Source organism: Carassius auratus, chromosome 18 (assembly GCF_003368295.1).
Source record: "Carassius auratus strain Wakin chromosome 18, ASM336829v1, whole genome shotgun sequence".
NCBI lineage: Eukaryota > Metazoa > Chordata > Actinopteri > Cypriniformes > Cyprinidae > Carassius > Carassius auratus.
Window position 1 is genome coordinate 8954639 of NC_039260.1, and position 13554 is coordinate 8968192.

Sequence of the window (13554 nt, forward strand, 5' to 3'; positions counted from 1 at the left end):
CCATAACCATAATTATGCAATAACAATAAACTATTATACAAAAGTTTATTTAAGATTTCAGTTTATATTTTTAATTAGCAAGTTTTCGCGTGTGTTCACTTTCTGCAATTCTGAATGAAACGTATAAGAGCAAAATAATTGGGATAAATGGTTCAAGACGTAATGAGAGTGTGAGGAGAGAGTACATCTAATCCTCTTAAAAGACTTCAGGTATTAGGTATTGTGCTGATCCACGCTGAAGAGCTGTCCTGCGGTGCGTCCTGCTTGACCTGAGCAGCGCTCCCAGCATCCGTGCCTTTCCCCGCAGTCCAGCTGTGAGACAGCAGCGCTCCACAGTCCGCCAGCGTCGTCTTTCAACCGGTAGGTTTTATTTGGCTTGTTCTGAAATATTTCTTGCTTGAGAGCAAAGCAAGTTCTAATATACATCTCTTTGTTAATATGGTTCATTTATGGCTGATATAGAAATACCTGACGCCAGCAAAGAGTTGGTCACACTTTACATTTCAGTGTTTATGCTGCTGTGTTTACAAAATGCGTAACTTTATTGCTTTTATGGAGCTTCTTACAATGGCACAATGTTATTATTAATATATTTATAGGCATGTCAAAAACTTTAATACAAATGAGACGGATATTTCCCATGCTATGTTCGTTTAGACTTAGCCTAAATGAAAGAATCGCTTCAGTAAATGTTTTCTTAATCATTTATTCGTTCAGAAGCAGTGTCAAAAGTTTTTATTTTTTATTAAGGTACAATATCATCTCTTGAAACAGGGGTATCTTTATTTTTTTTATTATGGCGTTTTTCAAAACCATACAAGCTATATAGAACAGTGTGCTGTTAATTTACTTGAATAGATAGATAGATAGATAGATGTGAATTAAATGTATAAAAGGTTGAATAATTGATAATTAGGGGCATTTCATTACTTTAAGTGGAATTTTGCCCCAAGCTCAGTGTTTTTTGTGTGTGTGTTTTTTTTACTTCTGACCATCGTAATAAGTTGGATCCACATTTTAATCAGTTCACATGCTTCTAACAGTGTTATTAACAAGACGCTAGATCTGTTAAAATATAATTTCATTTTTGTTTTAATTTATGTCCAATGCAGTGTGTTGGTTAGATGAATAATCTTAGAGGAGTGTAATGGCCACTGTAATCTGCTGATCCTGTATTCAGTGTTTCCTAAACAACTGTTGCACTCAGTATTCCTCCTTTTATCCACTGTAAGGTATGTGAGAGGAAACCTGCGCCACAGAGAAAATGAGATGAAACGGTCTGAGAGTGAGAGCTGCATACCCCTGCATATTTTGAGGGGAAATTCTGGATGTTCTGGGTGTTATTGCCCTAAAAAACAACTTGGTGCCCTTTAGGAAGCATACTAGAAAATGTTCCTGACTCGAAGAAAGAGACTTCACCTTAGCCGGATTATATTTCTTCTGTCTGGGGTGTTCCTTTGTTCTTTATATCAACTCACTATAAGAGCCAGACTACCAGAACCCTGGTTTGAGCCCCAAATCGCAGGAGAACCTGAGGATGGCTCTGAACTTGGCTCTGGAGGGTCAGAGACAACAATGCTTTTGACTAATTTGACCACTGCTGAGCCAGAGAGCTCCAACCACACAGATGGGGTCGAGTCGTCCGAACCAGCTACAAATGTACCCATCCCAACAATATCTAGAACAGAGACACCTACAACAACCACAAACAGGACAATCATCCATTGCATCTATGTGGATCCAGACCTTCCAAAACCCACCCCTGTTCCTACACCAGCAACCGATACAACTACTGTAGTGCCCAACACTACAACGTCCAGACCTGGAGAGGCACCACACATGAAGGGCGAGTACCCGGAGGATATCTTCTCCATTGAGGATCGACGCAAAGGCTGGGTCGTTTTTCACATCTTTGGAATGGTATACATGTTTGTTTCTTTGGCCATCGTCTGCGATGAGTTTTTCGTTCCTACGTTGGGGGTTATAACAGACAAACTGGAGATCTCAGATGATGTGGCCGGGGCGACGTTCATGGCCGCTGGAGGCTCTGCTCCTGAACTCTTCACTTCCTTGATTGGGGTCTTCATTTCTCATAGCAATGTGGGCATTGGAACCATCGTTGGCTCGGCTGTCTTCAACATCCTATTTGTGATCGGAATGTGTGCAGTGTTTTCCCGGGAGATGCTTCACCTCACCTGGTGGCCTCTTTTTCGGGATGTGTCGTTCTATATCATCGATCTCATCATGCTCATCATCTTCTTCTTGGACAATACCATTATGTGGTGGGAGAGTATGATGCTGGTGGGCGGTTATGTTACCTATGTTGTCTTCATGAAGTACAATGTTCAGATAGAGCATGCCTTTAAGTCTCAACTCAGGAAACACAAGAACATAGTCAAAGTTATCGCAGTCGAAGAACCTGAGAAGGTACGCCTTATTGTTTTTGTCTTTAATATTCACACAGGAGTTTTTTGCATCACATTTCACAACCTAAACTAAACTTGTAATAAAAGGGCCAAATTATCGGATACAAAAAATAAATAAAAATGACAAATAATAAAAGTTTATGCCAAATAAAAATAGCATAATATTATTTACATTTATTCACTAAACATATACTTTTATTCAGACTGACTAATTGTGTATTTAATAAACAAATTTGAGCAGTACTGGGATTCGAACCCACAACCTTATGAATTTATAGTGCTCTGATGCACAATTTCAAGAACATGGATTGCATGATAGCAATTAGCAATTTGTAATTAGCAATTAGCACTTTGTTTGTTTTGGATAGTGTTGATGGTATCTGCAGCGGTAAGCCTTCTAGCGATGAGGAACATTTGATCTGCAATAATATCTGCTCATATCTGTGATTAGAGAGCTATAATAGAATCCCACTCAGGTGAATGTGAATGTGAGTCACTTATGTTTATTCATTGAGCAGATACGCATGGGTTGCGTTTTCCTTTGATAAACAGAAATGAAAAGGATCTCTTGTGTCTGCTGGGGCCAGACATTGTTAATGAGTTGTCATGTAGCAAGTGAGGTATTTGGAGCAGGTGCATTTGGCTCACTGTGACAGCCCCATCTGTATTAGTGACACTATCCCGTCACATAATAAAATTGCGTGGTCATTTTCACATGTTCCTTTCTTCATCCTGAACATCCCTCAGCTTAGACGCTGTGGTGAGAGAGGGGTTTAGAGAGATCAACACTTAATAATCTGTCATAACATACCACCTGAGAGGCAGACTTTAAACTGCAGTGACAAACAGTCTACTGATTATAGTAAATATGTCTCATACTGGAAAATGGTCTGACAGAGACCCTCTGGACTGGTAAAAACAATGACACTCTGATCTAAAGACATTCACGTAATCCTTTGAGGGTCTGCTATGATTTACAAACTGTGTAACATATAGAGTGTTTAAATCTACTAAGTGTGATTGAAGCTTATATAGTGTAAGAAGGCTTACTAGACGCAGAGGACCTAGATCTCTGTCAAACTAAACCCATTGGATTGAATTTATCACAGATAACAAATACAACAGTAACAATAAAATACAGAATTGTATATATTTGGGTGCTTATGTTACAGTGCTGTAAATGTTAACTAAAGCCATTAATCTTTTTTTAATTGAAATAAAGCTGAAATAAAAAATATAAGATGGAAAACTTAAACTTAAAAAACATAAAGACAAATTATAAATGTTGACTTGGGAAGTAATTGAAACAAAATAGGTGTTCAAGTACTAAAACAACTCAAACGTAAACTGAAACAATAATAAATAAAAGCTAATTAGAAATATTAATAATAGTGACAAAAGACATAACAAAATCACTAAAACATAAAGTCAAAATTCAATTGAGGACTGGAAATATAAAAAGTTAATTCAAAATAATAATAGTATATAAATACCGTACTACTAAAATAATACTGGCGTGTTTTGTTACAATATCTTATGTTACAGGTTTTCTTCCATTTAGAATAAATAAATTATATGGTCATTTCAAATAAATACATACATTTTAAATACACTCCTTTGAGTCTGTGAGGGTACGTGAATGAATCCCTTGTCAAGTTTGTAACAGTTGTCACCTTTATTCTCATTCAACAGTAGAATGAGAGGTGAAGGTCAAAGGTCGAATCAGTGCCTTGCATCCTCTGTAATGTTTTAAACTGCTGTTGCACACAGGACAATGCGACCTCAAGTGAAGAGAACAGGCCGCCTGAACCAGAAGACAAGAATAGACTAAAGGTATGAACAAATTATAATAATTCAAAATATGTGATATCTGATAAATCTTAAAAGAAAAGGATGTTATCTATGCGTTACTATAGTCAACAAAACAATGACTGTTTCCAAAGAGATCACATAGCTGGTGGAGCCAGTGTTGATGTGTCGAACTGGACATAGCAATGTTTAATTGAATATTGAATATTCCTGTCATATGAATATGGGATTATTAATTGAATTAACATGAAATAACACATTTAAGACATTTATTCTCCATAAAGTCCACACAATTTGCAGGTACAGATATAAATTCTTTCGACATGATCATTTAGTGTGAGCGTTTGTCTGAATATTTCTCCTCTCTTGTGTAGTTGAAGCCCACACTGCAGCGCGGGGGCAGTTCTGCCTCTCTGCACAACAGCACTATGAGGAACACCATTTTTCAGCTGATGATTCACACACTGGATCCTCTCGGAGAGGGTAAGAGCCCTTCAGTGCCTGAACCCTCAGAATGATAACTCATTTAGCAAACATTGCACGGAGCCGTTACAAATTTCAAATCTGGTGGTTTAAAGGGATAGTCCACCAAAAAAAAGGACAATTCTGTCATCATTTACTCACCCTCATGTCGTTCCAAACCTGTATGACTTTAGTTTTTCCGTGGGACACAGTAGAAGATATTTAGAAGAATACTGGGAACCAAAAAACATGCATCCATTGTATGCACATTAAAAAATATTTTATCTCCTATGTTCCACAAAAGAAAGAAAGTCAGTCTTTGGAATGAAAAGATGGCGACATGATGACAGAGTTTACATTTTTGGCTGAACAATCACTTTCAGATATGTTTATGAAAGCTGTATCACAAGCTTAATGAATTAGCTTATTAGTAAATGTTAATATTAAATAAGCAGGAAAGGTGTATGCTAAGTATGCTTTTTTATTATTTGAAAACTCAAATTCTGCCATTTTATGATGTCTACTTACTGTTGTTTATACAAAGTGGTTGATTTAAATTACTGCTTACAGGGTAGATACAATTTTTTGCTCTGGATGTTTTATGGTTACGTCTTCTGAACTGTTCTTCTATATCAATATTGAATAAAGATCAAAATACCAATCATATAATAGGCCTGTATTCCCTCAGGCAAGCGCTGTAAGCAATTCAGAAGTGGAAAGCAGGAGAGTCCCTTTGTCCTTCTCCCAGTACAAATGGATTAGCAAAGCATGTTCTATATTATGACAGCACTAAGTCCAGATTGATACTAAGAAGATAAATAGCTCTTTCTCAGTCTATGGAGTGGAGAATGATTCATAGTAGTGAGATAAGGCCCATCGCAGTGGCTCTATGACATTTTGTCAAGTCACATCAGTGTGTATGTCACCATTTAAACATACACTATATTATTACCTTTTTGCACACAGACTTTCAAACGAGATGGTTTTATGTGTGTTATTTTAGCATCACAAAAATGTCATCAGCAATGTCTGTTCCTATTATAAGACACAGAAACATCATCATAAACTTGAATCTAGTTACATAAATACTATGTGCACTGAAGATATGATATCATACGATTACCTTGTATGGATCCTTGATGGCTGGCATGCATACGTGCAAGGCAGAAGCCCTGGTGCTCTGGAGGTCTGTGCTCAGTGGTTTGGGTTGGTCCCCTTGACCTTCAGCCTGTCCTCATGAGGCTGTGCAGCACCTGCGCTCTCAGGGTCCTCACAAAAACCTCTCAGCGCTGTGCTGCTCCATCATTAAGCTGCTTTTGATTGAGCTCATAAAGGCTGGATGAGAGCCAGGCTCCAGCAGCTCAATCCTGTTATTGTGATGGGGTCCCTGCTCATTTACATGCCATAGTCAATTAGATAAATTTAAAGATTCAGTTGAACATATCAACATTTTGGCTGATGAATTGCTGACAAGCACTTAACAACTTTAGGGCCTCAAATGCCTGCTCATCAGTCTTTTGAATCTCTCAAAGACATTTCTTGGTAATATTTCACCCCAAAATTAAAAGAATTTGAATGAAATGAAGCCTATTGATTCCATTTTTAATTTAATTATTTCTGTTACAATTAAACACCCCACACCTCAAATTTGATTGCATAATGCAAAATATAATATAATAAAAAGCTTAAGTTTGAGTCAAATGTCAAAAGTTTGGAACAATGAAGAATTTTAAGGTTTTGATAGATTTTTTTTTTTCTTGAATAATGTCATAATCTAAGAAATCAGTCTTGATACCCCAAACATTTGTGCATTTATACCTTGAACTGTCCAACGATTTTTGTAAACAAATCCATTTTTTTTTATTTTACTCCAAGTCAGTGCAGTGCAGTAGTTTGGAGGGCATTAGGAGTTGCTTTTGTGACACTCACCATGGTATTTGTTGTATATGAATCTATTTTACTCATTAGAGTCAGTGTTTAATGGAGATGCAAAGGCTAGAAGCTCTTTGGAATGTAAAGGTAAGGGGCTTAGTGTTTGTGATGTTATTCTTGTGATGTGACGCCGTCTTGTAGTAGCCTGTGAGATGTGAGGAAATGACATTTTGTTTTACGTCTGTGAATTGAGGGCTTCTGTCATTTGTGGTACTGGCATTGTTGACCCTGACAGTGTCAGTCAAAGTCTACATTCAAGCTATATTCTTCCTTTCCTGGTTTGCAGTGAAATTTAAAGACAAGGCTGAGATTTTGAACGACTTGGCCCGGGGGAAAGTAGAGAACAAAAACAAGGAAAAATCTGGTGAAGGTGAGATTTTATAATCTTAGTCTGTTCTATAATGATTGCACAGAGCTTTGTAGACAGGTCGGTACATTGTCCTACCTCACAGATGAGCTCTGTTGCATATTCAGAATGGTTATTAATGTTGCATTTCCACAAGCAGTAACGCACCAGCTGTGTGCTGGATGAAAGGTACAAAGAGAGGGCAAGCTGCCAGGAGTTTGGCCCATTTTGCCCTCTACACAGCATCCCACATTCCATATATCCACCTTTTGTTTCTACTTGAGAGCTGCTTTACACATTACCTGACATAATGACCATGCTCCATCTCATGAATTAAGCATGAGTGGCTTGGAATCAATGCAGATTATCTTGTGCCGCAACTGCTGTGTTTGAAATTGCCGCCAAGCAATATAGCAACATTACTCACTCCTACTGAAGAAATCTTCACTCCACATCTGAGAGGAGCTTGTAGTATTGCAACATTTAGAAAGTAATTGCAAGCTTGACTGATATTTTATTATTGTGGTTTAATAAGGTGAAGATCAGACGGAACAGTCCAAGGATTCCAAAGACATGGCTCCAGGAGCCAAGGAAGAAGACACTAGTCAAAAGCCTGAGGCACAAAAGGTGGGCCTATTGCATTTCTAAAAAAGTTGGAAAGAAGAAGGAGATCTGAGAAACTTGTGTACTTTTAATGAGCTCATCAATTCTTTACCTTGTTGCATATCTGACACGTATGATCTGTCAAACAAAGTATAAGATTAATATTTAAGAAATAATTCACCCAGAAATTAGAAGTCATTTAATCACCCTCATGTCATGACATCCTTTCTTCTGTGGAACTCAAAAGCAAATGTTAGAAGAATGTTCTTTACAGTGAAGGAAAACTGGAGGTTTCAAGCTTAAAAAAGCCAAAAAAGCACCATAGATTCAAAGTGTTATTTTTCATGATGCATTAACTGTCTGTTTTATGACGTAATCATTCAGTAATCATCAAGTCACATCTTTTCCAAATCAGTCAGTTCATTCAAGTTACAAAACTGGTTTGAATGATTCATTCACAGTTGGGACTGATCAACTTTTTAAGTTCAGTTCACCGATTCAGTCATAGCAGTTTTCAGGCAACAGCAACATTTCAGTGGAGACAAAGATTATCTTTGAATGAATTCAGTGAAGCTAAAGCTGCTTTTATTATACTTTTATGGTGCTTTTGTATACTTTTTGAAGCTTGAAAGCTCTCGTCCCGATTTATTATTATAACTGCATGGAAAAGAGCAAGCCTTCTGTGTTCCAAAGAATAAAAAAATTCATATTGGTTTGGGACAAATTGAATGATGATTCAACTTATTTTAACTTATTTCACTTTTGGGTGAACTGTTGCTTTTAGTTAGTTCTCCTAATTATTATTTTTTTCTATGTGGGTATTATGTTTACATCTGTCTCTTTCTTACTTTGTCTTAAGGAAGAAGACACTGCAGCAGGAGGAGGTTCAGAGAAGCCAGGAGGTTCAGGTGATCCAGGGCATGATGAAGATGACAGTGATGAAGACAGCGATGAAGACAGTGATGATGATGATGATGAAACTGATGATGAGGCTGAGGAGGAAGGAGAAAATGATGAACCTCTGTCCTTAGAGTGGCCAGACGACAGACGTAAACAGGCCACATATTTGTTTCTGTTGCCAATTGTATTTCCACTTTGGCTGACAGTTCCAGACGTCAGAAACCCTGTGAGAAACAAAACAAAGCATCACATTTGCATTGCATCTACAAAATTTTGTAAAACTGACATGTATATTGCTCTATATTGTGCTTAAAGGCATCCAAGAAGTTCTTTGTCATCACTTTCCTTGGCTCAATAGTATGGATTGCTATATTTTCCTATCTTATGGTGTGGTGGGCACATCAGGTCAGTGTAGAAACTGATATTTGTGACACTTAAGGCACACTTAAATGTCATTGCATCAGCAAATAAAATACCAAAACAAACGAGCAACCATTAATCAAGATTTTCTCTCCTAGGTGGGTGAGACCATTGGCATCTCTGAAGAAATCATGGGTCTTACCATTCTGGCTGCAGGAACATCCATTCCTGATCTCATCACCAGCGTTATTGTGGCTCGAAAAGGCTTGGGAGACATGGCTGTCTCGAGCTCTGTAGGCAGCAACATATTTGACATCACCATGGGGTAAGACAATAGAAACTTTATAACAATTAATCAGGTGTTTTAAAGGCTGGAAATTATGTGCACAGTTTTAGTCAAATGTGACTGGCTGAACACTGGCTCTTTGTGCATTTAACCGATCCAAGTGCACACACACATACACACACATGTAGCAGTGAGTAGTGAACACACACACACACACCATGTACACACTCAACTGGGGTTTGGTGCTATACGCAAGAGCACGTCAGCTTTGGGTATTGGAAGACTTGCTGCCGGACCTGAGATTCAAACCCGTGACCTTTGGGTAACATGTCCGACCAACACTAATTTTTCTAATCATTCACAAATTAAGTGCATTTTTTTTAGTTAGTCATTAGGTAAATCACTCAACTGATTTGCTCAGCAACTCTCATGAAGACTCTGATGAAGTGACTGGCTATATCCAAAACTGCATACATCTCTCTACTATATAGTAAGCAAAAAACTGAGTAAACAGAGTAGTATGTCTGAATTCACTGCAATAACAAAACAGTGGGTGAAAAATACCTGGGTTACTTACTAGCTACTTATGGTGAAATTAGAAAGTGTGCATCCAGAGGTTTTATGAATGGCATCTGACACTGGTAGACAAAGACAATAACAACATGGCTATTATCGTAAAACCATCTGAATGTATTATATTCATACTACACACATTCATTCTATATAGAACACGGTTTTTAGAAGTTTCAAAGTAATTATTTATTCAGAAGAAGCACCCGTGCAGAGCATATGTGATATCTGAACTGAAATGGCTAAATAGACAAAGTATCTGGTTAAATTGCATTTGAAATGTAAGTTACTTAATAATAAAATTTTAAACTGTTGTTTGTGTAGAAATATCACACTTGCAATAATCGCATTGGTATGAATAAATGCCTTATCGCTTATTTTCATTTTGTGTATCTTAATTATATCTCCTCTCACTGTTCCAGGCTGCCGGTGCCCTGGCTGATGTACTCATTCTGCCACTCGCTGGCGCCGGTTACTGTGAGCAGTAATGGGCTGTTCTGTGCCATTGTGTTGCTCTTTCTCATGCTCCTCTTCGTCATTATCTCCATCGCTGCCTGTAAGTGGAGGATGAATAAAGTATTGGGATTCATCATGTTCATCCTCTACTTTGTGTTCCTGGTGCTCAGTGTCATGCTAGAGGATCGAATCATTATATGTCCCGTGTCCATCTGAGCAAACATTTGAATAAAGTCCTGTCATTTAAAACGTTCTGAACTGTAACTTCACACATATTTAAAGCATCTCTAGACTCGCTGTTGGCTTATTCTGTATTTCGCAAGATCTTTTGAAAAGGGATGCAATGACTGGCCATAATTTCCAAACTAAGTTAACTGTTACAGACACTTTTTGGCCACCACTTTTGGCTTGTTACATTAAAATGACTGCAGTATTAACAGAGAAGGGTAACAGGCCTGTCCCAAATGGTCACCATTTGTGTTATCCACACTTTGGTGATGTAATGCCATATGGATTGTTGAGTGCAGACTTCTGTGTTGGCCCACCAGTGTGGGTTTTGTAAAAGGGCACATTGGGACCACATACAGAGGCACTCTTGAACACCCTTTTGAACCGTGTAAAATGACAAATAAGACACCCCACTGCCCTGTGGACTTGGCAAACACAATATGATTATGATTGCATAACCAAAGGTCACAGACAGTGTGGCATTTGGGACAGGACTACAGAGTAATAAATATGTTAAATTGCAGTATGTATTTTTTTCTTTCTCTCAAACTCTCACTTAACGATTTGTGATGCAATCAACCATTTAGGTTTATTTGGGATGATACCTAAACACAAATGCAAAACATATTTGTCTAAAACATCGCAAAGATTATAACCTCATGAGAAGTCAAAGTGTGGCTTACATTTTTTCAAATGATAAAAAAAGAAGAAGAAAATGTTTCCAAATTGTTTTTGAATAATTTTATATTGTGGTTGTATTGTTTGATGTTGTGGGTTTTCAGATAGCTTTGGGACTACATTGGGAGAAATTGTGAGCTTATTGTAAATGATGTAATTTAATCATTCTGCAACGGAATTATTTTTGTAACATGGAAAAATGTCATTAGCGAGCGTTCTAATTCCAGATCCTGTGCTGTATGTAAGATATGACTTTTTTTCCATCATAAAAGTAGAATCTCAAGCATATAAAAAAAGACTTATTTACAAAGTCTAATGTAATCAGTATGATTCTGATAAAAAAAATTTTTTTTTGTGAATTTCCATACAAATATCACACTGCTGTTTTAATTTCAATACTGAATAGAGGCAAAGATTGTTTTTTTTTTTTCAGAAGGTCACACATTGTGTTGATTTCTCTCTTGAGAGTTGCTCATTGTAAATATTCATTTGTTGGTGCAGTGCAAAATTAAATGGGGTTTCAAATGCGACTTTTTTCTCCCTATATTTCATCGAACAAACCAGAGACACCAACACAAACACACTGGAGTCGATTTAAGTGTTTATTTACAGTTTTAAACAATTTTATAGACCTGGCTCAGATCTGACAAAATGATATATACAAATATAAATAGAAGTAACAAAAGGTGTGATATGTAAAGCACATTGCCCGAACAAAAGGATTTGTTTCAAACGAACAAACAATACGATTCACCTTATACATTAACTGCTTTAAATTAGCTTCCATGAAATAGGTCAGTTTGTTTCACTACCATACCATATGGACGTAAAAAGCAGATGATACAAAAACTGCTAAACATTAAAAGCATTTCTCTTTTTTTGTGTGTGTGTGGTTTTACACAGCATCGGGTCAATAAACAAAAACATTCATCCTAAAATGTTTAGGGCAGTATTATCTGTTTTTTTCTTTTTTTTTCTACTTGGGGCATTAACATCAATGTGTCATTGAGTATAATTACCTTTTCCATAATCCATTGCATTTTAAACATTTAAACATCATCAATCCTCTTCCCAACCACACAGACTCAAAGTGCATCTTCATTAACATAATAATAAGAAATGAACAGTATTAAAATATAACATTTCAAGTTACCACATGTTTAGAGTTCAAACTGAGTAAATAAGTGCTTGTATGCTTCAGGTACTTTATGTAACTCGACAGTGGGAATCCATCTTTATGCAACATTGCACAATATAAAGCAATATAAAAAATAAAAAAAAAAGATAATTATGTACCTTCATGGCAAACACAGGATTACGTAAGTGAGTGTAAAACGTCGACCAGATTCACATTAACAGTCCATTTTATTTTAGACTCGCTATAATACCCTTTATACCCTGTTGTAAATTTGTCTCCGTACTGTTCTTCGCCCCAGTTCAAAATCTCATCAAATATTTTTCTCATCATGTGAAGTGTGAGTCAAGAGTTTATATTTGGTCCAGTTCTGTCCCTCAAGACGACAGTGTCACTGACGATCACCATACGACTGGTCTCCAGGACCAGGACGACAAACAGCACACGCTCAAAAGAGAAACCTTTACACTACGAACAGCATAGTCTTTACAAATGGAGACACGTCAATTATAACAAATTCCAGTTTTAAAATATAACTGTATAATACAAATATGCAAAATAATAAGACTATGTACACAAAGTCTCTCTGTATGCGAAATATACAAGTGCCCCTAGTCGGCCTAAAGGGGACTGTGTTTGTTGGGGTTGCTCATTGTGCTTCTACGCATCCTAAACGTGATCGATTTGATTGTTATTTAGCTACTGGTCCCGAATCCACTCCACGATTCACTGGACGTGAATGAATGGAGCGATGGAAAGACCTGAGCACAATGATATTGCTCCTAATCTACAATGACCTCTAAACTCAAGTTTACCTGAGCGGTGCTAGATGATTCAAACGTGACCCCAAGTTTCCAAAAGGGGTTGATGGTCAAGACACCAGGCAGGTTGAAGAGCAAAAGTGAGGGGGAAATGCAAGAAAAAGAACAGGATCACAGACTATATAAAGTGATGTATTCACAGGAAGTGTTTGAAGAAGAACAGTCACATAAATAGACAGGACTTGTGTCGAAAGAGACCTCATGGGAGCCAGAGGTAGCTTTGGTTACGACGAATCAAAGTGTTCCTTCTTTGATTGCCTTCCTGTGTGATGGATGTGAGGAAAGAGGGATGAATGAGAGGAGGTGAATCAGAGACTGGGCAGCCCGAAGGTTCTCCTGCACTCCATGACTCCAGCGCTGGGTGGACGGTCACAGTTATGGGTCAACTTGACCTGGCTCGGCGCCAGACGGTCATATGCCATTTTGTATTCACGGTCAAATGCATCTGTGAGAATAAATGAAGGTGTTAGTAATGATACTAGTGCTCACGTTCAGTGATTTTATAAACATACCATATTTTCCGGACTATAAGTCACACTTTT

At 37.5% G+C, this 13554-nt stretch overlaps 2 protein-coding genes across 4 annotated transcripts in view; one reads left to right on the plus strand and one right to left on the minus strand.

The window, feature by feature from the left end:
- The first annotated feature begins 231 nt into the window (after positions 1-231).
- On the plus strand, positions 232-11586 carry LOC113118357 (sodium/potassium/calcium exchanger 1-like). Of its 2 annotated transcripts, XM_026287453.1 has the most exons (10): positions 232-360; positions 1233-2427; positions 4197-4259; positions 4610-4718; positions 6916-6999; positions 7511-7602; positions 8438-8704; positions 8794-8883; positions 8997-9163; positions 10117-11586. In XM_026287453.1, the coding sequence occupies exons 2-10, from the start codon at positions 1390-1392 to the stop codon at positions 10364-10366; spliced, it is 2160 nt and encodes a 719-aa protein (XP_026143238.1). In that variant the 5' UTR covers positions 232-360; positions 1233-1389; the 3' UTR covers positions 10367-11586. The 2 variants fall into 2 exon arrangements, with proteins under 2 accessions (XP_026143238.1, XP_026143240.1); XM_026287455.1 differs by lacking the exon at positions 6916-6999.
- Positions 11587-11645: 59 nt separating this feature from the next.
- LOC113118356 (C-myc promoter-binding protein-like) overlaps positions 11646-13554 on the minus strand; it is a 30337-nt gene continuing 28428 nt past the window's right edge. For both annotated transcript variants that reach the window (XM_026287452.1, XM_026287451.1), the window contains one exon: positions 11646-13457. In XM_026287452.1, the coding sequence (XP_026143237.1) occupies positions 13321-13457 (137 nt within the window). In that variant the 3' untranslated portion in view covers positions 11646-13320. The remainder of the gene's footprint in view (positions 13458-13554) is intronic.